The sequence below is a fragment of the Lissotriton vulgaris genome, chromosome 9 (genome assembly GCF_964263255.1).
Source record: "Lissotriton vulgaris chromosome 9, aLisVul1.2, whole genome shotgun sequence".
Lineage (NCBI taxonomy): Eukaryota > Metazoa > Chordata > Amphibia > Caudata > Salamandridae > Lissotriton > Lissotriton vulgaris.
The window spans coordinates 478,753,939-478,781,351 of NC_141697.1; the positions used below are offsets into that span (position 1 = coordinate 478,753,939).

Genomic DNA, 27,413 nt, shown 5'->3' on the forward strand with positions numbered 1-27,413 from the left:
TTGATACACGAATAAAACAATGACCTCATTAGACGTGCCCAGATAATTTCAGAGTATTTCTTGGCGATATCCACACAATTCAACTGACTGATGGGACTCATCTTCCCTCCTTTGTTGTTTACGTTTGTGTTTGCATGTAATTTCTGCCTTTTTGCCTCGGACGCCTTTTACACTCCCTCACTCAAGACATTTCAGTAATCATGATGGTAAACTGGGTTGCCAAACTCCTAATTCAGAAGGAAATCAAAGCTCAAATCATTCCTTCAGACAAATTACAACACCCAAGAATTTTTTTTATACTGCTAGTATTTTCAACATTTGGGTTGCATCTGCAGTGGCAGCTTCAAGGAAATCTTAAAGGCTGCACTTATGAGAAGAAACTCCCAAATACATAGTACAAATCTCAAAAGAAAATATGTAGACACTTTAAACAGTAATTCGAAGACAAAACAGGTTAATTTCAAGACAAAAACTAATAAAAAGTGATTTAATATTATTAGCAAACTCTTTTTTCTATGCAAGGCTTGTGCCGCACCAGGTGCAGGGGCTTCAATGTGAGCTGAACTGCAATGGGAATCTCAAATACACCCTTATACTTGGGTAAGTGTCGCAGGCAAATGTGCCTTCTTGCCTGCCGGTGGTGTTCATTCACTGTTCCTGCTCCTCTGCCCTTAATATGTAGTACTACTTCAAACTATTTAATTGGCGGCAATACTGAAGGGCATGGTGGCCACACAAGGTGTGTCTTCCTGGTTAGAAATGTCTTCCACACTCATAATAAAGACAGCCCAGCTGCTCCTACACGGAGTCTGAGCTCCACCACAGTTCAGTTGGTAGAATGCCATCTGCAGACATCTGGGTGAACGCGCCTATGGCGTGGAAAAGATCACCACAACCCTGTGTAATAACATTTATTAACTAAGCATCACATAACAACTCTATTCGTAGATTATGCTGTAGAAACGTACAAATTAATATTAGAGAGTCAAAGAAGACTTATAAAAATATATCTTAATATTGGTTACATTTGATAAATGCTCAAGAAAGCAGATGGAATTCTGCGTCCTTACAATCTTATAGGCCTGTTGTAGTTAAGCAAAGTGAGGAGTTTATCTCAGGGCCGGAGGCAACCATTCTGCTTAACTTTTGTTATGGTTGCTATAGTAACAGCAGTAAACAACGAAATGAATCATGAACTAGTGACTACATTACCTAGCATTCCTGGTAGTACGTGGTCAGAAAACCACAAAATTGAGCTGTGCCCAATCAGTCTCAGAGCAGGACTATTAACTAGGCTTTCTGTCACTGCGCCTCCTCTTTCTATGCTGCTGACCAGGCGCTAATAATTTTATCTGGAACTACTGGTGTTAACACGTATTTGTCCAGAATGTTGGTGCATGATGTGCGTGAAGTGCAAGGAGGTGGGTGCATCGTTTGAGGATCCTGCTTCCCAGGGACAACGTAAGGATCTTAGCAATTCTGCAACTCTGGATAAACCACTCTTTCTTCCCTGAGGCGGAGATGGGAGCTTCACAGTATCTACATGTAGATTTGGAGGCAGGGCAGACACTGCACCTGTAGAAGACTCTTTCTACCCATTCAAGCGTGTACTAAAGTTTAGCTTTGTTTGCTCGCCGCAGGGAAAACTCGTGTGGATTTTCTCGGCACTGCAGGGCTTACACATAGAGTCATCTGCAATACCACAGTAGGACTAACTCCCCCAGCCTGTCATCTTTTCTCATCAGGGGAGCAGGGTGTATAAACAGATGGCCAAAATCACCAATAAGTGGGCACGTTTTCAGACCTCTATGCACTCTGCAGGGTTCATCAGCAACTTGTGTTCATGGCAGGGCCGGTTCTAGGATTTGCGAGGCCCTGGGCTAAAAGAAAATGTGCGAGGCCCCTCTAATGTAGATAAGTGGCCCCTTGCAAGGAGACCATTCACAAACACTGTGGGATGCCCATTGTCCATCATTTTGTCGACCCCCACAGTTTTAACTTTGAGCCCACAAGCATTTCTCACACCTATAAAGTCTGTGCCATGTTATAGATAAATTGGAAATTTGTTGGGAAAGTATTTGGCGTCACACGAGGATGTAATTCCGCCTTTCAAATGAGAATTTATCATTGTTGTTAGATGTGTCACCAAGCTGCTAAAGCCAGTAGTGGCCAACCTGCACGTGAGCGGTATCCAGATGATGATAATTGTATTTCCCCTCACAGGACAGGCACCCACTGCCAGTGCAGATCATGGACGTGTATCACTTGCATAAACTGGACACTGTTACCAATAAGATGAAATCAGACATGACCACAAAGATGAGTGGAATTCCTGAGTTCATCATAGATACAGAAAAGGGTAGTTCCAGTCTTCTGGATCAAAAGACTGGCGAGATAGGGAGAAAAATCTAGGGAGCGCTCCAAAGACTCTGAATGAACTAGCTAGGTTGGCTGGGCTCATGGAGTAAAATGTAGGTAATCTCTGCCATGCACTAAATGTTTCTCCAGTGCTAGAAGATGGTTCACCTTAGGAACAACTTTCTTACACAGAAATGGCTAGTCCTTGATTAGCAGTGGCACATACGAAAGATGCTGGTCATAGTTACTGAGATATCCGACTATGGGGTGAGTTAAAGGAAGGCCATCACTGAAGGAAGTGAGGTCCAAGGGAGTTTGTCACATAAATCAACTTCCTGTGACTGTTGTCAAGATTATTTCTGATCTGGATTCTAACTAGGATCTGGTTAAATAATTCTTCATGCTTCAGATGGACGTGTCGGCCGTAGAATACACAACTTGGGAAAACATATTATCTAACCGGCGTGGGTATGAAGTGGTGAACCATATTTTCAGGCACCTGTGGGATGGGTGCTAGGCTTCAAGCCTTTTTCATTTCTTTGAGGTGACAAGACAGAAGGTTTCAGTGGCACTATATACACTACTTAGGGCAGCACAAGAGTTGTGCGAGGCTCATTTAGGGTATTCTTAAACAACCTGATCATTCTTCTCCAGAGTCAGGATCTTCTCTGAGGTCCCCACGCTCTGATAATCTAAAAGTCACTACAGCTAGTGTCTTGGAGAATTAAGGAGCTTTGAGGGACTATTGGCAAGTACTGCAATTATCCTTAGGGATTTTGGGCTATGTGTATGCATGTGTGTGTGCCTATAGATAGATAGATAGATAGATAGATAGATAGATAGATAGATAGATAGATAGATAGATAGATAGATAGATAGATAGATAGATAGATAGATACATAGATACATAGATACATACACACGCACATATAATATAGTCCAAATAATATTACAAAAATATTGTCACCTTGGGTTAAAAGTTTGTAAAAAATTGTTTATTACACAATGTTTCTGCTGGGCAATATTTTATTTACTTTATTCTGGCAACAGAGCCTTAGGGAACTTGAAAGCATTACGAGTTAGCCTGACTGGTTTGGTTCAGCTGCTATTTGGGGAAGGATTTGAACCATAATTCAGCACATGTAATCCCATATTCTGAATGTCCTACCTCAAGCACCTGATGTGTCAAGGGACGGGATTTAGGAAGTAATAGTTATCAAGGTAATAACAAGAAAGTATGGTCACAGGATTGCAAAGGAAATGAGATGGCTGTAAGGAGAGACAAGGAGTCAGGAAACAAGTAAGGGTACTGGGACAACAACGTGTGATCAAAGTAACAGATATATTGGTAAACGACAATGGGTCTCCTGTTAGAAAGCTTTTGGGACTGCTGACATCATATTGCTCTTAACAACAGTACCAGAGCAAAATCATAGTTTGGTTCTGCTGTAAAAGTGGCTGTTGTACAGAGTGAAAGGAGCATTGCTTAATTTGTAAAACAAAATAGGTGCCAGGGCCCTTGTAAGTTGTCACCGCAGCTTCTACCACCCATTGCCACTGACAGCGCTGCCAGTGACAGTTTCTTCACAATCACTAACTATCACACTGCTATAGTGTAACAATTCAGACTGTTCAATTTCCCCAAAGATATAACAATGGCTTGGGCAGAAGCTATTAGTTGTTTTTAATGTATTTTGAATTTATAAACAACTGTGAGTCTACCACAACACTTGTGCTGCGCCAAGTGGTGTAAATGTTACCATTGAGACCTTCTTTCTCTAAATTACACAACAAACAATGCTGCCATGTGGCAGCTGTCATAAGTGCCAGTGTTGACATAAAGTGCTGGTGCCGAGCACCGGAAACCACCAGCTCAAATTAAGCTCTGCACATTAGACTCTAAAGACCTAAACACAACAGCTGAAGTCTTTCCTTTACCTGATCAGAACAGAGACTAACCGAGATGTCACACTCTAAATGCCCACTGAGCTTCACAACAAGACAGTGACCCAATTATGGAATAGAAAGGAAAACCTAAGTAAAAATTATAATCATAATATAGGATAGAAAAAAGATCATGAGCAGAAATCAGACACTAGGAAAGAGTAGAACGCATAGGCAAAGGGCAGGTCATGAAATCAAGAGCAGGACTACAGAAATAACATAAAGATATTCAGAGGTTAAGAGGAGGCTGTATTCATCTTATACTGGAACACTGATTGCCCTGTTGGCACAGGGAAACATGAGCAGGGATTCAAAACAAGAAACGCATGGACATAATCAACAGGCATAGGGATGACTACTGTCATGCTGGCTCGTGGAGGGTTCAACAAGGAAGGAGAACAAGGGACTCCAGAGTGTACCCTAGAGCAACAAACAACGAATGCCCTCATGGTACCATGCAATTAGCACAAAACTAAAAAGCAGATTTATCGAAAAAAAAAGTAGATTCAAGAAAGATTATGAACATTGTCAATTCAAGAAATAGGCTGTTAGAAGCCCTGCAGAAAAAAGACATAAATTCAGGATATTCAGAAACGGAAAGGCAGAAACAAGGTAACATTTTGAAGCAAGAAAGAAATAGATAAAACACAATACTGCACAAGACAGCTACAGGAACAAGCATTTGCAATGCAATAGGTCTCGCATTTACGCGAGTTTGAGCTGTTGACATTGCAAATAACAATGCCTTTTATTTTTGTTTTCGTTTTTAAAACATAAATAAAAGGATTTGTCATTTACAATGCCAATAGCTTAAACTTGCATAAATGTGAGACCTATTGCATTGCAAATGCTTGTTAACTCTGTGGTGCAGAATGAAAGGACAATGGAAAGTATTTCATGACTGTATTAACTTCCGAAATGTAGAGCAGAATACAATTTCTGAAGAAAATGGAAAAAGCAATAATAAAAGCGAAGCATTTCATAAGCACCGGTAAAACACTGTTTCAGTTGTTTTTTATGGTGTGAAAATTAGTTACGACTGAAAAGCACTGTTTTTTTTAAGGTATGGAAATCACTGGAAAACACTAAATAAACACCACCAGAATTTACCAACAATAGAAACTGAAAACTGGAAAGCCTATGTATACTTGATTTTGCATTTTAGTGTACTGTTTTGAGGTTCAAATGATAGAAATAGCGTAGGCTGCTGGCCCCCCGCTTCTAATAATAATTAAGTGAGGGTCCCTGGATTCCAGTTATGATTCATTAGTGGTCCACAGAAGTTAAAGTTTTAAGAACCACTGCTATATACCATAAACAAACGTACACAAAAGCAGGGGTGAGCTGGGCAGCTGCACGGTCACCTGGGCACAGAGGGCGTACCCTGAGGTTTCACACCACCTGTGACAGACTGTCTATTCTGAAGATGGTCTTTCTGTTTACCTGCCTCACAGTTCATTATCCTCCTAAACTCCCAACCTCACATCCATCACACTCAGTAAGGAGGACAAAGTAATTTTTTTTGTATTAAAGGGGGGAGGGGGGTCATTCAGGCTTGGAATGACACCATTAGATCAAAAATCTCACTAATTCGGACCAATTACGTCACTAATCTGGACCAGCAATGTATCTCACTAGGACTTGGTGCGGTTCACTCATGGCGAGCAAAGTCACTCAGGACGAGCAATGGCACTCTTTTGGTTCAGCCATGTTGAGGTTTTTGGGCCAGAAGTCTACCCTTTTGTGGTAGCATTGTGAAGAAGCAGTACTGGGAATAAGGATGGGCATAACAGACAGAGCTGCCGACTTTGGAGCTGGGGAACCGGGTTCGAGTCTCAGCTCAACATCCTGTGATTCTGGGCAAATTACTTAATCTCCTCATGCCTACCAAAAATGTATGTGTGCTTGTGCAATGTAACTGTTGCTCAAGTAAAGTGCTCCAATACCATAGGGTTGAGTTCACCTAAAAACTACAGAAAGAAAAAAAAACGTCCATTTCAGCCAATCACTCAATTTAGGTCAGCTTCCCATATTTGGATAAAAATAAATCTTTGTAATTTGCATACGCGGTGCCACTAATGCGGACGCCAAGTTTCACTCTTTTGAGCCGTTGATGTCATTTATTTTGACCAGCAAAGTCGCTCATTCAGTGTCACCCACTTGAGCCAGTGACATAACTCACTGAATAGCGATGACGTAATGTAGGCCGCTGATATCAGATTCCTCTGGATAGATGTCACTCATTACATACAGGAAGCCCTTTATTTTGATAATAGCTAATCAGCAGGACAGTGATGTCACTCATCAGGACGTCGACGCCACTCATTTCGAACAGTGATGTCACCAGGCCCTTGGACCAGAGATGTCATGTTACTAATACGGACAATAAACGTCACTAATGTGGACCAGTGGTGCGCACTCTTTTGGACTAGTTGCACGAGGCAATTCAGTCATTTTCAAGAGGCGTGTCGCTCACTCGCACATTTCGCCATACACACTTAAGTGGGTTAATGTTCCTGCTGCATAAATCAGCATGCGGAAGGAAAACACGCAGCGGAGACCTCAACATTGAGGAAGCAGAGAGATCACACATGGCGTGGCGTCCAAGGTGACAAGGAAGCGTGGTGTCAAAAAACTAAAGCCTCAGGCCGCGCTTGCCGATGGATGGCAGACGCGGCGGGTTTCGGCTCCCTTTCACTCGTTTGCAGGGCGACCCTTGGCTGAGCCTGAGATACGTTACCTGCCGTCGCGCGGCGGATCGAGCCCACGCAGCTGGGGGTGTCCGTGGAGGAGAACATGCTTTTCATTTTGGTAATTGCTTACTCGTTAGTGCATGTGTGCTTTTCAGTTACGCTATCTCCTTATTCTGTGCGTGTTTAATTAAGGCTCATTTTACCACCCAAAACGGCGGTGAAGGGTCTCATGCCCCTGCTTGCACCAGGGTCCCTGGCACCGCTTTCATGCCAGGGCACGTCTACATTATGTGGCAGGCGAGGCCCAGGCGCGGGGTTGTGCGTGTGCCACCAGGGCTCTGCGTTCTAGTTTCACACTCGCAATGTGTGATATCTTCTGCTGCCTTCGCTTCCCTTTCTACCACTTTTAGAGCGTCCAGGAACCTTCATTAACAAGCATTGTCAACGCCAGTAGGTCTGACTTGAAAGGAGTGTTGTATGATGATGTGTTAGGTGCATTACAAGCAGGTAACATATGTATTGATATGTGTTTGTGTGGAAGCAAAAAACTGCAGAACAATATTAGTGTGGGTTAAAAGGTCAGATAGATGACGGTTGCAATGCCACGCCACAGTTATCTGGGTACCAAGCTTATAGTTACTCACATGCAGATAGCCATGCAAAGTACTGATCCATCACAAAACAAGCACCTGGAAATCGCTTGAGTTCCTGGCAAGCCACCGGCCCGACTGGCACGAAATCCGGAAGTCCGGCAGCGTCATGCTTGCTGTGGGGCGGGACTTCCGCCATAAGCTCGTGCACGAAGTGACTCGCCGAGATGGACGTGGTGACGCCGGGCTCCCATGCCGGAGGGGGAGCCCGGCGGTGGCAGCAGAAAAGTGGTGACTGAGGCTGTGGATACAAGTGCGGGGCTCCCATCAGTGAGGGAAGCCCCGTGTGTGCCACGTCAATGGAGGCGGAGGAGATGACACCCGGTGAGTGAGACTTGGTGCCTTGGGGGCTCGTGCACAGGCTCGGGCGGTTGGTGCGTGTGTGCGCGGCCATGGCGGCTGGTGCGTGTGTGGGCAGCTGGTGCGTGTGTGCGTGGCTGGGGGCGGCTGGTGCGTGTGTGAGCTGGTGCGTGTGCGCGCGGCTGGTGCCGGCTGGTGCGTCTGTGCGCGGCTAGTGCATGTGGTGGCGGCTGGTGCGCGTGCACGGACCAGAATCTGCGCGATCACGGACCTGAATCGCCGCTCGTGACCCTGTCTGCGTCCGTTGACAAGCAACTTGGTAGCAATAGGTCTCGAACGAGACCTAAAAAGGGAAGGACACTGCAAAAGAAGCAGCAGGATTCAGGATTCTTCTCGTGTTCTCAAAAACAGCTTAACCAATGCAGGCAACTGGAGGAGAAAGCAGGGCCTCCCAGTAATAGTAGTTGTTAGCACAAATTCTGAAGAATAAACTCAATTTTTAATACCTACTTACAGCTCACACTTACAAGAGGTGAGACAGATGGAATTAAGGAATAAATGTGAGCTTGCTCTAACACGGTGCACACTATAGCAGTTAAAGCCCCAGCTCCAGATTTCTGTTTGAAGAGTGCATGGAGATTCCAGAAGCAAACTGTGGACAGAACTAAACTCCGGAATGGTATATGGAATTGATCCTGTTTTAAAACAGGGGAGACAAGATTGCAAAGGAGCACATGGGCATTTGATTTCATGGTATGATGCTGTAGGAATACCAATAGAATTAAGCACACCTCTCTGTTCTTAGTAGAACTAAGCATAACAGTTAAGATGGGTAGAAAAATAGAAATTAGATTTCAAACACTGCTTTCTTAACAAACGTAATTTTTGCACAGATTTATTTGAGCAATTTTCAATGCAATATTGGCCTTTATCAATGCAAGTTTTTATGACCTGACTCTCATTACTGAAAATATGTGGAAAGTAATTTGGACTCAGCAATGTGCTGAACACTCCAATAACGAATGACAACTTAATGCAACCCCAAATACCAATCAGAAAATGTGTATCATGCAGAGGCGTAGCAAGTGGGAGGGGTGCTGGGGGAGTCCCCCCACCCACTTTTACCTGCAGCCGTCGTGGGTAGGCAAACGCAAGGATCACCAGCATCCCACCCCTTGCTCTTACCAGCATCCGTCGCAGGGCGGCAAACGCAGGTAACACCTGGGACAGCAAAAGGTGTCGCTACGCCACTGCACCACTGGTCTAATGAAAGCACATGTGATAACAGGCAACACTTTTTTTCCAACCTCAAAATATGTTTTAGAATCTGGAGTGGCTCCAATTTCCGGTACAAAAAGAGGCATCTATGAAGGTATTTCAACAGACTAAAGGTCCACACCTCAAAGCAATGTGTGCAGTAAATGTAATGTAGATGCACAAACAATATTTGTGAGGATCAATTCACAACCCTGAACCACTGAATCAGGAATAGTGAAAAATTATCCTGAAAAATGGTATCTGCAAATGTTAAAATTCTTCCAGTATTGTGAAATTTCCACGCTAATTTAGGGCCTAAATATGACCCCAGGGATCCAGTAACCACCTTCGCTTTTTGGCGGACTGACCACCCGCATACCTGGAGGTCCAACCACCGGATTACAGTGTGGGCAGGGAGACCTCCTCCAGGTCGCCTCCAGTCCCCCACCAATGACAAGATCTGAGTTCTCGCAGTGGTAGGGATAGCGGCGGTCAATGCTGGTGGTGCCGGCATGGGTACCACTGGGTGAAATATGGCCTGCCTTTCAGCCGACATTTTAATGGCTGAGACACCACCGTGAAAAAGCCGGCAGAAAGGCAGGTAAAGGGCCACAAAAATTGCAGGGACACCGTCATGAAAAGGTTGAAAGAAATGCAGGTGAAGGGCCACAAAAGGGACCAAGGACGAATAAGCCCATGAGGATTGCGGCCAGGGCCCATGTTGTGCCCCCCTATGCCTGCACTGTTGGTGGGCACACTGTTTGCCATGTACGACATGGTGCATGGAAACCGATGGCCGAATTGCTGGAGGAGCAGCAGTGCAACAGCTTCAGGCTCTCCCCTTGAGCCGAAGCATGCCACAGTCTTGACAGCGTCACCGGCACACTGCAAGCCCCATGGTGATGTAATGTGGCTGTTGGGATGCCGCCAGCTTTGCGGTGTGTTCCCGACCACCACTGCCCCTGGCTGGTTGTCCTTCCGCCAAACTCATAAATGGCCCCTAAGTTTTGACAGGCGTTTCATGGCATTCCTGGGTCTACCCATTAAAGTAGGTAAAGATTCACAAGCTTGCATGTTTGCTAGAACTCACAAAAATTACTCCTGTCACACACAGGTGTAAGCATTTACAGGGTAGCGAACCAACTTCATTACTTATGGAGAGAAAAGGTTACTGTAGCCAACGCATGTTTGCACTAAATTTAACCATAAAGGAATTGTCACATGGGTGAAATTTTGTATGTGTATGTTTCACTTCTGAGCACACAAGGACCTCTTTTAGTGACTCAAGTTGTTTGAAGTACTCCTGAGATCCATTGTGAATCTAATAAAATATAGGAGTGCTCTTCTGGGAGCTAATTTCCAACTTTCATTGTACCCTTTGCCAATGGGTACAAGGGAGGAACAGAAAGGCAAGGAAAATAGAGAAATGAGGCATAACCTCTTTACCATTACACAACACGCACATGCTTAATAAGTAAAGTATTACCTTGGCCAGTTGTGAATTAACCCAGTTAGTGAAGGTTTTCTTTTGAGTCATTTCTTGCTCAGCTGCAAAAAAAAAGGAATAATAATTAATCAGATGAAGCAAACTGTATCTTTAAAGGAAAGCTGAATAATTCTATGTATTCACTTATTTATTTATTTATGTTCTTGTTGAACATTAAGCACATCATTTCCGGTTATGGAGACCGATGCAGCTTGAACGTATGATGATGTAGTTGATGTCAACACTTTTCCAGTTCCATTTTTAATAAATAGTTTTAAAATCAAAACTGATCATTTTGACAATTTCTTCCTCACCAGTGTAAATAGCATATATTGAAATGTTTATATATCAGTGACGTGTTGGTTTGTAAACAATACTTGATACATACAAATGGCATATGTGGATACTGGATGCTATAAGTGGACTAAGAGTTCATGGTCTGTCATATATATTACATCTTTTACACTGAAAGACTTATACCACACTAGATTAGTCTGTTACTGCACAGAGTGGGTAAGCAGGTAGGATTGCAGCAACTCACGGTCAATACAGAGGCAAAAGTTAATTTTTCACAGATTTAAAGAAAGTGAATTGCCACCAATGAGCAAGGAAGAAACCCCTTGTGACGATTAGTGTCGATTTTGAGGTAGGCATTTTGATACAAGTTTTTATTTTAATAGTTTTTTATCACTATTACAGTGCTCTTTATGAGTTTTGTATAAGTAACAATTAGTCCGCTAATAGTACTTAACAGCCAGAACAGGATTACGGACCAGATGTATCAAAGGGTTTTGCCCATTCTGTGTCTATGGGGAAATGTGTTGATACATATGGCCCTACGTCTTTTGAGGTACAACATTCAACCCTGCGAGTTCCTTCAGAAACATTTCACCAATGCACTTCAGGTAAAATGGTTCTGGGGAAAAGTAATCAGTTTGATGGAAACATCCATGGATATCAGTGCGAAATTCTGATTTTCGTGAATATTCTTTTTCAGCACTGATTGTGGCAACACTGAGACAAAACAGCTCTGAACCTATTGCAGGTGTGTGTTTTCCTTTCCCTGAGGTCCTATAGCATTGTGGTAGATGCAGGCCTTGCATTGTCCATTTCTTTCTTCAGTCTTAATTTTACCAGTAAATAATCTTCTTTAATATGAGAAATTAATATAGTTACATTTTCACGGATCTCAATCTTAGACATCATAACACGTTGCATTCTTTGAAGCTTTTCAGTGGCATTGCTGCCAATCAGCCATGCATGCCACTTTCAGTCAGTCCTGGCTCATTAGGGTACAGGACTTTACATTTTGGGGTTTTTAGCCCATTCATACGATGTTAAAAAGAACAACAATTCCCACAATGCAATACGTGCTTGGAAATATACAGCATAGTCAGATTTTGCATCCAAGTAATTGAGGTTGACCTTGTTAGGTGGTGCTGCCTTTGAAGTTGCACAACTATTACAATAAAATAATACATATTTTTCTATTCAAAAGGCAAAGTAGTCAAGGTCATTTTTCCGGAAGGAAAAATTCCCAAATGCAGACCAGTCGTCATGTGGACCACAAGTTTTGAAGACACCAACAAAGGTTCGGGTAACTGTTATATTATCTGTATATCTTGTGTGTGTGTCTTTAAATGCTATCAGAACTTTATGTAGCCTTGAATTGTTTGGCTATGTTATTTTTTCTACATTCTGAGTCAGATTTGCAGTAACTCCTGACTTGATAAGCTGTACTACTTGGATCTCTGAATTAAACTATTTTTTTATAAAATACTTTCGTGGATTGTCTTTTATACTACATTTTTGGCGACGAGGATGCAAGCCAAGGCAGCACAGTTAGTAAGGTACCTTCAGTGAGGCGTAAAAACACAGTGCTCCTAGCTCTGCAGTTGGCTTGATCCGTTATATTTAATAACTTTTCCATGAAAAGCATTGCCCTGGCTGCCAAGAAGTTCCATCTTATGTGCCGTACTGGAAACTAGTTCTTGCTTTTAGGTAAACAACATTTTGCACTCGGGGGAATGTAATTTTGTTTTGAACAATGTACGGAAGGGCTTAGAATTCCAAATATAGCGCTCTTGGCTAAAGAAACAGGACTGGCTGAAGCTATCACCCATGGCATGGAGTCACTTTGCATCTCTTCATTACTCTTAGCCTAGTTGTGTGTGGATGCAAACTAAAGTGATAATGGTGTGCTCTCTGAAAACTACAGTACACAATCCTCCTGCATCCCTTCCGAGGATTAGTCAAAATTGATTTAAAGTAAGGCAATGCTTGTTTGCAATTGCTGACAACTTAAGAACCCCATTTTGTGTGCGACATCTTCAGTCCTTCATTCCTAAAGTACTAATCTTGTGATATACCATCCTATACGTTCAAAGTTTAAACCTACAATTCCCATAATGCAACGTGCTGTCGATTAGAAACAAGCATTTGCAATGCAATAGGTCTCGCATTAGGAAAGTTTGAGCTATTGGTATTTTAAATGACAAATATTTTATTTATGTGTTGGTTTTGAAAATAGAAAAATAGGTTTGTCGTTTACAATGCCAACAGTTTTAACTTTCGCAAATGTGACACCTATAGTATTTGTAATGCAATGTGTTGTATTTACGTGATTTAGATATATTGATATTACAAATAACAATGGCTTTTAATTTTTTTTAATAATTAATACCTAAATAAAAGTTATTGTAATTTATAATGGCAATAGCTTTAACTTTTGTAAATAACTTTTGTGAAGATTATGTTCAGTAGTGAAATATTAACATCTTTTTGTAACATTTGTTATTATTATTTGGCCACTAATCCCTTTGTGAGTACAACATAAGTGGAAGTTTTCTTCAACTCTTAGGGGTCCATTCCGACCACGTTAGGAAGTGCTCCAAACGGCATTCGGAAAAAGCAACTCCAATTCGAAACCTATGTTTCGGAACACTTTGTCCCCCTTTCCGAACGACCAATTAGGATGCAAGGAATCGGTTCAAAAACGCGAGTCAGTCAGTCCGACTTGTTCGGAGTCAATTCGTGCAACGCAATGGGGACTGTTTCAAAACTAACGAGTGCGATAGCCAATTCTAACAGCCGTAGCGACACGGTTTTGTCAAGATAAAACAGCAGTGGGAATCCGACTTTGGATGGCCGGAGCAGGCCCCCCTTCACCCAGGGCCCTCTGAATTGGTGGCAGGGGATACCCATGGGTTCCCCTTTCCATGCATGCACAGTGTGGCGGGCACAATGGGGTGCCCACCACAGGGTGCACGCTTTTCCCACCCATCCTTTTTTCAATGGGAGCCTGTGTTCTCGTTGGGTAAACAGGATCCCATTAAATTAAATGGGAGTCCGACCGAATCAAGTCAGTACACATACCAACACATGGTACTCGGTCGGTTGGACTCTCGGAGAGCGATTCATATGGAAAGCATTCCTAACCCGAGTCTGTAGGATTGCTTTCCTAACGAGATCGTAATTGGCCCCTTAAATGGAAGTTTTCATTACCAACACTCTAATTTACCCTTAAATTCTCACAAGCAGTTATCAATGCTGACTTTTCAGATATGTATAAATTCCACTGAAAAACAAAAAGGTAGGATCTAGGATCGGTGTCAAAATGCATTTTCCCCTTCTTTTACAATTTGTGGGGTACACCATTTTCAAGAATACCTCAAACTGCTGTTATGGTGTTCCTCAGGAACACCCCTTTGATTTTGCCTGAGATTAGGGAGAGCCTCCATTGATCTCTGCCATTGGTCTTCATACCACTTGAGGGGAGCGCTCCCATCAACCCCTTCCTTGGATGAGCGTTGGCTTGTGGTAGCATTTAAGTTTGATAATAGTTTTGGAGTGCAGTAACTTTATACCTAGATTGATTTGAAATGACGCATTACCCCCAGGTCCCTCCGTCCTCGACACCTTCATACTTACAAGTGGAGATGACCATCTCCCGACAGAAAAAAAAAACAAGAGGAATGCTGGGACACTAATACTGCCCCTCCCCCCGGGAGTACATAAGCAGTACTTACCCAGCACCCCTCCTGTTCTTTTTTTCTGTCTGTCGACAGTTTGGATGGTGTGCTGGTGCTGCTCCTGCTGGGCTGGAGTGGCGGTGCTTCTCTTCTTCCCCCCGCCCGGCTGCCTGGCTGTGCGGGCGCGGGGTTCCCTGGACTGCCTCCTGGCCTGCTGGGCTTGCTGGGAGTCAGTCTCTGTTTGGTGCCGGTGTTGGGAGGACGGTGTTCCCGGCTTTGCTGTTTGCTGCTTGCACCTCCCGGCCCGTTGTGGCTGGTGCTGGAGTTCCCGGTTACTTCCGGGTCGTGGGCTCAGCTTCCCGAGCCTGGCCGGGGAGCTGTGCCTTGCTGGATGGGCTCCTGATGACTTCTGGGCAGCCGGTGGAGTGGGGGCCTTGTTCCTGGGGTTGGCCCCCTCTCGGGGTAAGTCCCGTTTTCGGGTTCCTTCTTTCCTGCCTTGCGCACTTGGAGCGTTTGGCCTCCTGCTGTCTTAAGATGTGTGTTTGTCATGCTTCTTCGTTTTCAGTGAAACTTGTCTCCACCGTGATGATGTTCGCAGCATGGTGGTTCTGTTGCATGCTACAGACGCTTCGTTCCTGCTGGATTCTGTCATACAGCGGGGGTGGGGGCCTGGTTTGTGAGATTGGCCCCCGCTCCGGGTGAGTCCCGATTTCGGGTTCTCTTTTGATTCAGACTTGCTCACTTGGCGGCCCGAGTGGGTCGGCTTGCGAGGTCTGGGTGGTGCTGTGTCGCCCTCGTCTTGCGAGGGTCAAGGTCATTTTGCCATTTTTTCTGCACTATTGTATTCTTTACATGTTTGTGTAGCGCGCCTATGGGTGACTCCCTGTCGCTTATGGCGGATTGTTCAGGAGTCATTGGTCCTGCCTGGCAGTGTTCGATGCATGGGGTTGTGTTACATGCTGGGACCGTCTTCGCCCTGTCTGTGTCGCGGCTCCTGCTTCTCTGTATGGCTCAGTGGGCTGATGCGTCCGTTGCAGGAGCCTGTGTTCTTCCTCGTGGTCACGGGTTCGATTCCGGGCAGGTCCGCTCTGACTTTCTTCCGTCTGGGGTCGATAGTGTGTGCCATTTAGTTGGTTTACAGTGAACATCTGTTATTCAGCGCCGGGAGGCCTCTGGTACACGTGCGCTTTTCTGATACGCATGTTCTGACATACTGCTGGCCCTGGTGTCTTCCTGGCTGCTCCTGGTCCATTCCCTCATTTTGGCTACCACCCGGATGGAGGTCTATGTACATGCTTCTGTGTGGTTTGGTCTCTGCTCAGTGACGGTGTTCGGATCTGCTGGCTGCGCCTCATGTGATCTGTGTGTTTTTCCCCTGGCATGTGTACCTTGGGCGCTGTATGTGGGTCGTCCCTTTGTTCCCATTCCCTGCTGTTGTTCAGTGGAGGCGGGCATCTGTGGTTGTGGGACGTGGTTTGCCTCTTGCTTTACGGGTGCAGTGGTGTACGTTCGCGGTTCACAGCTCCTGCCCACTGTTCCGCTGCGGCTCACATTTTGTCTCGCTTGAGTCCTGCCGGTCCTCATGTTTTTGGCATGTGGTGTGGCGGTGGGGGTTTGTACGTGTTCTTCGTTCTCTGTTCACTCCGTTGGTTGTCCTGGGTGCAGTGCCTCGGCCTGGTTTTGGTTGCTTTGCGGTGGGGGCCTTGTTGTGTGGTTGGCCCCCGCTCTGGCTGTTTTTCGCCCCCCTTTTTCTTCTGAATGCTGCAAAGCGTTGCCTGCGCCTGTTGCTCGTGGCCTGTGGGTTTGTGTATGGCCGCTGCTGTCCTGCTGTCCGGCTTCTGCTGGTCCTGGGGTGTTGCCTGGCCTTCCTTCTCGAGTGTGTCTGGTCCTTTCTTCCTGGCCTTCGGCCTTCCCTCCGGCCCGCCCTGGATCTTGCTTTCCCCGGTGGTGGGCGTTCGGGGGTCTGCTCCCTCGGGTTCTCTTCAGGGGTGCCCCTGCTCTGGGCGGCTCTATGGCTGTTTGTGGGCTGCCTTGGGTTGGCGTGGTTTCCGGTCGCCTCTGTGGTGGCTGTTTCCTTCGCTGGCTCTGCCTTTGCTGGTTTCTGGGCTTCCCTGTGTTGTTTGGGTTTTCCTGCCTGCTGGCTTGCATCTTGACGTCTGCTGCTCTTGTCTCGCTGTGGCTTCTCTCTTCTTCAGCGTTGGCCTGTTGGGGGTGCGTTCTGTTCCCCCTCTGCTTCGGGCTCCCTGCCTCTCCTGCTGGTGGTTCAGTGTTTCTGTTCCTTGGACTGCTGCAGGGGTTATGGGGGGGGGGGTCCTGTGGGCTCCCCTGGTTCCGGTTGGCCTGCCGTGCTGTTCTCCCTCAGTGGCCTTGCCTCCGCTGCGGTCTGGCTCTCGTGGCCTCTGTTCCACTTGGTTGTCCTGGTTTTTCCCTTTCTGGCTTCTGTGTGGATGGTGGGCGTTTGGAGCTTCTGGTCCTGTTTCTCCCGTCCCTTGGGATGCGCCTGGTTCCTCTGTTGGGTGGTTGCCAGTGTCGTGGGCTCTTTGGGGTGCTCTGTCCCCTCGGGTTCTGTTCCTCCCTGCCTCCACTTGTTCTCGTCTGTTCCCTGCCGGGTGCCTGGTTGAGTACCTGCCTGGGTCTTCCTGTTGCTGTGGCCTTCCCTTTGCTCCGGCTTGTGGCTTCTGGTGTTGTCCGGGGGCCATTTCTGTGGGCTTGTCGGGCTGCTTCTTCACTGGCTCCCCTTGTGCTTGCCTTTGGCTTGCTTCTGGGGTTTCCTGTCCGCCCCTCCTGTTTCTGCCGGGGTGCCTGCCTGGTTTGTTCCTGGCTGGGGCCTCTTGGCTGCTGCCGTTTCCGGTGGTGCCTCCTGGTCTCTGGGTTGATGTGCTGTCCCCGTGCTCCGCTGTCTGCGCGGTGGTTGTGCTTGGTCGGGCTTGGTTGGGGCCTGCCTGGCCTCCTGGGGCTGCTGGGTGCTGTTGGCTTCTTGGGCCTTCTGCTCTCAGGGGTGTTTGCTCACTGGGTTGTTCTGGTCTCATCTGGTTCCCTTGGTGGGTGCCTGGCTGAGTTTTTGGCTGGGGCGTGCCGCTCCTGCGTTTGGGGCTCCTTTTTGGGCTCTGCTTTCTTGCTGGTCTCCCTTCGGGTCCTGGCGGGGTGTTTTGCTTTGGGCCGCCTCCGGGTCGTTCCTTCTGGGCCTTCTCCTGCTGGTGGTTCTCTTCCCGGGCTTGTTTTTCCGGTGTTGAGGGCCTGTGAGGGGTTCTGTGGCTCCGGTTCAGCCGACTTCTTGCTGGTTGTGTGTGTCCTCAGGCTGTGTCTCCTGGGTTTTCGGGCTGTGCTGTCTTTTTCGGCCTGCTCTGGGGGTTTGTTGCCGGACGTTTCCGGGTTCTTCCTGGTTCTGTGGTCCTGGCTCGCTTCTTCCTCCCTTGCTTCCCCAGGCTTTATTCCGGGTATGGGTCTGTTTGGGTACCCCGCCCCCCTCCCTCTCTGGTTGGGGTGCGGTTCTGTGGTGCTCTTGCCTCTGCGGGTCCCTCCCTCCTGGCGGCGGGTTGTCTGTGGTTTTCCTGCTGCTTGGTCCTCTGCTCTCCTTCTGGGGTTTGCTTGGGTCTGCCCGAGGTCGGGTTGCTTGGTTCTGGTCCTGGCTTCCCGGTTCTGTTGGCGTTTTGTTGCCCTGTTTTTTTGCTGTTTGCTTCGGCTCCTCTCCGGTGTTGCTGGTTTTGGGCCTTGTGGTTGTGGTCTGGGTGCTCTGCTCCCTGGGCTTTTCTTTTCCGCTGCTCCTGCCCTTGCTGCTTGTGGGGTTCCTGGGTGGTCCTGTGCCGTGTGGGCGCCTTCTTTGTGCTGCCCTCTATGTTCGTTGGGCGGCTGCTGGGGTTTCCCGGTTGCTCTGTGCTTCCCTCCTGCCTTGTGTTCCATCCCTTTGGGGTTGGGGTTTTCTGGGCTTGTGGTTGGTTTCTCTATTCCCTACCTGGTTGAGTTTTCTTTGTGGCTGGTTTCCGGTCTTGTTGGCCTCTCCTTGTTTGGTGGGCTTTCGGCTGGGTTCTGGGGTTCTTCCCCGTCCCTGTCTTTTGGGTCGGGTTCTCGTTCCTGTTCGGCTCCTGGGTGCTTGTTGCTTCCTGGGCCTCCTCGGCCGGGTTTCCTCCTCGGGTCTCTTGGGCTTGTGTTCTTTCTTTTTGGGTGTTTGGCCGTGTTTCTGGCCTGTGCTTCTCCTTCCTTTTGGGCTGGGTGTTTGTGCCTGCGCTCTTCTGGCCGTTTCTTTCTTTGGCTTTCTTCCGGGTTGTCTCGTCTTCCTGTTGTGTCTGCCTGGCCCTGTGTGCCTTCTTGCTGGTTCTGGCCTTGGCGGTTTTCTCCGGTGGGTTGTTTTGGCTGGTTTTGGTGTCCTGGTCCGGGTGCCGGTTTCTCGGGTTGGTGGCCTCCTTTCTTGGTGCCCTGGCATTTTTTTCTTTGTCTCCGGTCCTTGTCCCTGTTGTCCTGTTCTGGGTCGCGGGCCGGCTGTTTCCTGCGGTCTTCATTCCTCCTTCTTGGTGCTCCCTTGGGTGGCTGCTTTGTTGTGGTTTCCTGGGTGGGCTTGTGCGTGCGGAAGGCCGGGTTTTCTGCTTTGGTATTCTCCACTTGTAAGTATGAAGGTGTCGAGGACGGAGGGACCTGGGGGTAATGTCCTATTACTTACCGGTAATCTTCATTACTCCGGGTCCCGTAGTCCTCGACACCTTCATACGCCCCTCCCTCCCTCCCGAGCGGCCGGCCTTCCTGTCTGGGCTTGTTAGTACAGGAGGGCTGCTGGGTAAGTACTGCTTATGTACTCCCGGGGGGAGGGGCAGTATTAGTGTCCCAGCATTCCTCTTGGTTTTTTTTTCTGTCGGGAGATGGTCATCTCCACTTGTAAGTATGAAGGTGTCGAGGACTACGGGACCCGGAGTAATGAAGATTACCGGTAAGTAATAGGACATTCTCATCCATAAATTAACAAAATCTCAGGTGACTTACACAAACACCAGGAACATTTGTGAATACCGGTGACCAGTTAAAAATGTTTTAAGTCTATATGGTTCGGATTCTAAATCCTCGAATTTAGTGCTTCTTAGTGAATTGGGCCCTTGTTGTATAATGTATTTTATGATTCAGGCACTAAGACTCTATGAAGACAGTTAACAATTTTTTACATTATTATATACCTTGGAAGTTAAATACACACCTCACATTAACCACCCAAGTATAGGCTTTATTGAAAGGTAACTGCTTTAAAGCTGAAGATAGTTCCATGATGAAAATTCATGGGATGTAAAATATCAAAAAATGTATGAGGAATGTTGTGTGGCAGGTAAAAAAAGTTGAATGACCACTCGCTTTTATTGCCTGGTGCATGTTTTTTATTGCAGGTTTGTCTTTTCTTTTTTTAGGTCCAGAGACTTTCTTGCTCTTTGTTTTCCTCACTGGCTTCTCAGCTTCAGTAAATGATCTGAGACTATCCCCATTGGAACGTGTGGTCTTTTGGCTTGGGTCTATCCGGCTTATCCTCCCACCCCACTTAGGTGGGATTTTTCTTGGCAGCGGCTGCCATTTGTCACTAGAAACAGAGTGCTGGCAAGAGGTGTCCCTGTGGCTGAGAATCGAACACCTTGGGCTATGACAAACAAAACACATATCATTAAAAACATTCAATTTGGTATGAGGAATATGATTCAGCAGATAACAAGAGAGTGCACACTGTAATATATAAGAAGTCTGTTTTTAATGTAGATTGATGAATCTGTGATACATGGTTTCATTGCAGGTTTTGCCTTGATTGTTTTAGGTAAGACACTTCCATATTCATCATCCCACATAATTCTTAGTGTGGTTAAAGTGCCTGGAGATATCTCAAATGAAACTTGTGGTTCTGTTACTTGGGCATCTCCATCTGCCACCACCCTTATTTCCTGTGTATGTCATTTACTAGCACTATTTTACCTCTCCTCAAGGGCGTCCTGTACAGAGTCTTGTGGATGTGCAAAGAGATTAAGGGTGTCTTCCTTTGACATTTTTCCTGTTTGGCCCTCCTGCGCATAAAAGCCAGCTCTGCTCTCTAAACTCTGGTCTGCACTAATCGTTAAGCATGCCAGTCTGCCTCTTCCTTCCAAAGCTAGCCACATTCTTCCCACCGATTCACGGTCTCATTCAGACTAGTCTGGTACTCTTCTTAGACCAATTACTGTGAACTCCACTGCCACCACTTCAGTAGACACCTAGAAATGCATACACAATGGTATATAATGGTGCCCCGGAGTGACCTTCTTGGGCCATGCAATCATTGTTCCTGTTAAACTCCTAGCACAATGTGCTATACTTATATATCTTGATTGTTTAATAGTGACTCCAGAGAGGTTTGGCCTCTCACTCAGTATTGGAAAGGTCATATGGGACACATGGAAAAATCCTGGTAGGTTGAGTGATCTTAGAAGTGTGATTATCAGCTATCCATACCGGCAAAGAACCCTGAGTGAAGATACACAATGTTCTTGTACGTAATTTGCCCCCCAAAGCCAGAGACAGTCAGAGATGATCACTACACTCATTCAGTTAACTAAGGTGGCTGATATGAATACATTTTCAACAGCTGCTTGTACGTGCTAGTCCACCACTGCTGTCACTTCCTGGCGGATCCCACACAGTACATACCCTGGTTGCTTAAGAGCTGGGAACTGGACCTCTCCTGGTTATAGGTGGACCAACACTGTAGATTCTATAGTAACCAAAAAATGCAAACTGACGTTTGGCCCTGTTGCTTCTGGGTGCACAATGCATAATGTATACCTTGTTTGTTTCCTGGTGCAAGCTGTGGGTTGGGCCTCCGTCGCTTTTGGGTGGACTCCACAGAGCATACATCTTGATGGACTCCACGGATCCACATACTAATAATTTCAAGGTCACCTCAACTATAGAATACTGACCACACCTGAAAATGGGCAGGTACAAGCTGCTACATCTGTCTTCACCTCTTGCTTACGTGCAGCAATATTCGCTGGACCCTGTTTGTAACATGCCTCTAAATCTTGTGCACTTCACCCAACACCTCCCGTGCATCCTATACTACACCCAATACCAGGGCAGCCTAAGAACCAAAAGCAGTCCTACCAAAAATGTTCAAACTAGCCCCATCAAATCTTCCCTACTCAGTCTTATTCCATCCATGTTCTGTCTCTCTCCTCTCCCTAATCACTCTCTCTCTGACCTCCCTCCATCCTTTCTCTTCCTCTTCTCTCTCTTTGCTTATGCCACCCACTGTGTCTGTTGCAATACAGTGACAGTGGCAACAGCAGCAGTCCTGGGACTTAAGAAACAACTTCTAAAGGCTTCAGCTAACCAGGAAAATGCCTGATGATATAAAACACCAGTCCAGCCCTCGCCAGCATCCTATCACTCAAGCCCTCTGATGTGGCACCCAGTGCTCCCACCCTACCGGTGTAGGCCACGATATAAAGCCCTTTATTATTGTGAAAACATAATACAATCCATTACCAATAGCCATCATTGCTTATGCCGACTACTAGCAGGCACTCAGTGGCTGTCAAATAATCCCTAGCTAACCCAAATTAGGTGCATCAAAAACTGAGCCATGACGTCACCTAATACACTGCTCAAGTGCCAGTGGTCGAAGTGGGCGGAATCTGAGGGGAACGACGTGCTCATACTTTTTTATTTTGACTAAAGCAGTTCCCCTACTTTATGGTAAAAGACATCAGCCACGGGCCAGTAAATTATGACATTTGAGATGCCTCAGCTGTAGTACCGAGACAGCCGTATTGGAAGTCTCGGAAACCATCAAAACAACACTGGATAGAGGGGGAAAAGCGGTACTGATACTAATGGATCTTTCCACAGCCTTTGATACAGTGTCCTATGACCGACTCCTGCAAAGTCTCCAGGACTGCGATATTGGTGGCACGGTCCTCAGCTAGTTCACCTCCTTTCTGGATAATCGGCAACAAACAGTATGGTCCCCTCCTTCCTCAGCCCTCATGCCCCCATGAAAGTAGGAGTTCCACAGGGATCAATTTTGAGCCTGACTCTGTTTAACGTGTATATGGCTCCCCTTGCGCTCTTTGCAGAAGAACATGGCGCAAAAATAATATCCTACGCGGATTACACGCAATTACTGTTTACCTGCGAGAAGGAGAGTGCATTTAGAGGAAATTAGATAAACGCGTGCCTGGCGAAGGTGTTCGCTTGGTTCAGACAAAACCAACTGTTGTGCAACTCACAAAAATCAGAAATTGTTTTCTTTGGCCACAACACCGGCGAGGAATGGTGCCAATGCTGGCCTCAGAGTATGTCCCCCCCTGCTAGCTCAGTAACCTCAGTGAAAAACCTTGGGGTTAAATTGGTCGCTGACATGTCCATGAAGTCCCAGGTCCAATCAGTGGCTGGCACATGTTTTGGGTTACTGAAAATGTTGAGGAATTTCCTCCCGCTACTCCCAATTCTAAACTGTAGTCCAGGCCCTGATTATATCCAGGCTGGATTACGTCAATGCTCTGTACCTTGGCCTCCCAGACTATCTACTTGGCCGCCTGCAGGTAGTACAGAATACGGCAGCCAGAGCCATACTCATCGTAGGCCTCAGGACGCATATGACCCCCCACCTGAGGTCCTTGCACTGGCTCCCGGTGCGGAAGAGAATACACTTTAAAGCTTTAGTTTTGGCTTTCAAGGCCCTTCACAATACAGGTGCTCCCTACATCAGGATTAGAATTCAGCACTATGCCCCACTAAGGACCTTGCGATCCTCTGCCCAGCGTCTGTCGAACATTGCAAAATGTTCCCGCTCTCGCATGGGTGGTCGCTCTTTTCAAGTGGTTGCCTCGCAGTTAAGGAATAGCCTGCCTCCTTCTTTAAGACAGGCGCAGGATCTCCGTGCTTTCAGAAAAAAATGTAAAACTTGGCTTTCCCAACTTTAAATGAGGTCTACCTGTTTGTGTGCACATTGTCAGTCTCAGGGTCCTTCCAGCGCTGGGACACTCTGTGGAGGAGGCGTGCACTTTATAAGTGCCCAGTAACATAACATGTCATAACAGTGGGAGGGAGGGAGTCTCCAGGGCTGTGAAGCTAAGGGAGGAACAAGCTAAACAAGAAACGGGCCCTCTCACCTGGATGCCTGTGAATGAAAGAAGCGTATATGTGTGCCATTGGTCAATCTGTAAATGTAAAGGCTGCTTGAAGCAGGTTTAGGTTTTAATTGCTGGAGTTACTTGAAGCTTTGTGATGATAAAAATGAAAGTTTTGGGAGAAATGTTGTAGTGACTAGCTCAGCTGTGCAGTACATGCTTTAAATGACAGTTATAAAACAGATATTGCTCATTTTGTGGCAGCCTATCTTATACTTAGGTAAGGCAAGTTTAAATTAATGACTTACATGATCATAGAGCTTCTGTCACAGTCTGGGCCCTCACAATACTAAAACCACAGAGGTCACTATTCTCCACTTCATCAACCTGTATTCAGTTCTGTGGCACTCAGCTACACACACAGCTACATTTACAGATACGTGCAGTAAACACATTAACCAATACAGGTTTAATCACATAATAGATTAGTGTATCTTTCACCGATTAGTTTAACTTGCATTGATTTTTCTTTTAAAGTGTGCATTATTTTATATGCAGTAACCTGTAGGGGAAAGACCAACAAATAGTTACATAATCTTTGATCACGCCCCCAGGCTCACTGACTCCGTCCCCATTGCACTCAAGATCAAAGTTCCCATACTTGCATACTTTAATGCACGTCTACCGCTGATGTGCTGTAATCTTGTAAATAAAGCACACAGGTTGCCGCCATCTTAATGACAGGCAAAAAGCAACAGCCCTTCGGCACTTCAAAGCCATACAGCACGTGTAGGCAGCCTGAATATGAAACTCATTCCAGGGCGGGGTGTAAACCTTTGACTAATCTGTGCAAGCAGGCGTGGCGAACTTGAAGAATAGATATTGAAGCCACGGGGTGAGGAAGGTGCATTCCTAAATGAGGCGGGCTAGGAAGCTCCAAACCATTGAAAAAACATAAATGACGCGGAAAAAGTAGCTTTGCACTCCTTCCATTCAGGTTTTATGAACTATTCTGTGCACGAGCATCTATCTGTGCGCGCGCGCTGTCCAGGAGACAGTGGCTTCCGTGTTGGTTTTCTACTTTATGATACCATGTTGCAATGCTTAAGCAAGTGAAAGGCTCTGGGCACTGATACAAATGTAACAAAAAGCTTGTTATGCAAGTGGGCCAAATCAGATAACTGAGCTCATCTGTGTTAAATGTAACAATGTCTACAGCAGTACATGAAGTAAGAAAACTGACACATTTTAGGTTTGAAGTCTAGCGGCATGGCTACCAATGGTGTAGTAGGTGCAGTGGCACCGGACTCAGGGGGTTTGAGTAGCCCACTATGTCTGTGTGTACTAACTAACCTAAAGATCCAGGGCCCAATTTGCGTGCCTGCTGTATGGCCAATGGCAGTCTTGTTAATCCACTACAGCAGTTACAGTTGTGAGGCTGCTGTGTTTTTGCAGGTTTTTTTTATATAGCATGAATTCGACCCAAAGCTATTGACGCACTTTGCATGAGTGCCAGTTACATTACACAAGGTCACTTTCATTTTGTCCAGCATGTGTCGCTTAAGTGATCTGCCCAGGTTTACAGTGTGTTGAACCAATGCTGAGACTCGACACCTGGTTCCCGACTTCCACAGTTGAAAGCTCAGGGAAGTCATTTAGGGGTCGCCAGTGGTCACATCTGTTACCCCTGGGACTGCCTTTGGGAGCCCTGGCCTCAAAGGTCTCAAAATCAATGCCAGAAACACAAAGTAGCTCGTTGGTTGGGGCTCCACTCTCTTTGTATTCTCCCAATGTATTACTAAAAAAAATACACTAATAGTAAATAATGTTTGATTATTCGCCATTAGTGTAATAAGAAATGGAGTAAAATTAGCTGGAATGTGACTTTCCCAGGCATCTGAGGTAAGTACAAAAAATGCTTTTAAATGTATATTGTGTGCATGGTGAGTGTGTGTTTACGTGAGAGAAAGAGTGATGTTATTGTTAGTGTGTGTACGTGTAAGCATGTGTCTGTGTGTGAAAGTGAAGGTCAATGGGCTTGTGGTGTCACTTTTGCTACCCTTTTGCTACCCTTGGAATTTTGGTGAATTGTGCGTTCATGCGGCTGCTATGGCCGTTATGCCACATCCCTGTCACTCTCTGCCAATGTGTATTGAGCACTGCATTTGCCCACCTTAATGTCAGCTCACTTTGTGACATAGTCTCATCCCACGTTTCCACGATAAGAATTGTCCTCACAAGAGAGAAGGCCTGAGGACACACAACTATGAGTAACAACTTTAAAGGCACGCGTTCACCTTCTCCTATGCAGCATATGGAAATTGCTACTTACTTTTGCGGTATGTTTTGTTATAGGTCACGTGCTGTGCGGTATTCTGCCATCGAGTGTTGTGTTGGGAATATTGCAAGTTATTTACTTCAAGTTTTAAGTTTTATGTTTGATAATGACTTGTGATCACGTAGCCTCTAACCACAATGCATCAGTAAACCGACTTCACTGCAGATTAATAATTTTTTGTCAGACTGGGTGTGTTTGCGGGACCCCGGAAGATATGTATTCATTTGTGGGGATATCAGATGGTGCTGGTAAATTGGCAGCATGAGGGCAGAGTATGCCCATGATGGAAAATTACTCCCCTCTTTTAAAATATTTTCCATAACTTTTCCAACTCTTCCTACTGGAAACGGTCACACCAGCTGAGGCATGCTCGTGAGTTTGCAAGGTATTTATTTTTAGTCCAAACCACCTTGTGTTTTGAAGCAGTCATTTAGAATACCTCAGGTGGTTAGAGAAAACACTTGGAGTGACCCTCCTTGGCCTCTTTGTATAATGGTGTGTTTACTCAGTGCCTCAATGCTCTTTTCTTTAACCTGAGAAGGAGTCTTCATGCCTCTGCAGAATTGATTCAAGCTCAATACAAGTTTTTGGTCAGAACCGTCATCATCTTAAAAGTGTGGTTCCTTCCCCGGGTTCTCTACCCTTAAAGGACTATATGAACCCTCATCAATGTCAATGTCCTTTTGACTTCATGGGAGTATAATAAGGCCACCTACAATCACAACAGTTACAGAAAGTCCATTTACAGTAGAAATGCGGATACACTAAAAATATTTCATCTTCGTCAATTACAGACACCTTGTGGCCAGCCCAACTCTGAACGTCATTGCTAAGTGCAAAAATTATTCTTTAAGCCACCAAATAAAAGAGGTTGCAATGCATATTCTTGCATTGCACTGGCTGCCAGTGAGAAAAAGAGTCATGTTTAAGTCCCTCTGCCTGGTTTACAAGGCTCTGAAAAACGTGGGACCGGCGTTCTTTGTCCAAACCTTATTCCTTACCGTCCCTCAAGAATGCTACGCTCATCCTCCCAGCATGACTTAGTGGTACCCCGAACCAAACTCGTTTCTTGGGGGGACAGAAGGTTCATGGTAGCTGCACCCAAATTATGGAATACCCTCCCTGAATCAATCAGAACCAGCCCTTCCCTCTGGACATTCCGCAAGCAACTGAAAACGTGGCTCTTTAACCAATGAACTCCTGTCCGATGAGGCTTAACACACTGCAGCAACTTCAGCGCCGAGATGCCCAAGGGCCTTCGTTCGCGCTTTATAAATGTTTTTATAAAATAAAATAAATACATCTGTACTTGTATGATCAGAGCCATGCTTGTAGCACTGTGTTGATA

At 46.0% G+C, this 27,413-nt stretch overlaps 1 protein-coding gene across 1 annotated transcript in view; it reads right to left on the reverse strand.

The window, feature by feature from the left end:
* Positions 1-27,413, reverse strand: part of SYNE2 (spectrin repeat containing nuclear envelope protein 2) — a 1,750,628-nt gene that overhangs the window by 1,612,144 nt on the left and 111,071 nt on the right. The window contains exon 3 of the mRNA XM_086937933.1: positions 10,689-10,750. Coding sequence (XP_086794059.1) covers positions 10,689-10,750 — 62 coding nt within the window. The remainder of the gene's footprint in view (positions 1-10,688; positions 10,751-27,413) is intronic.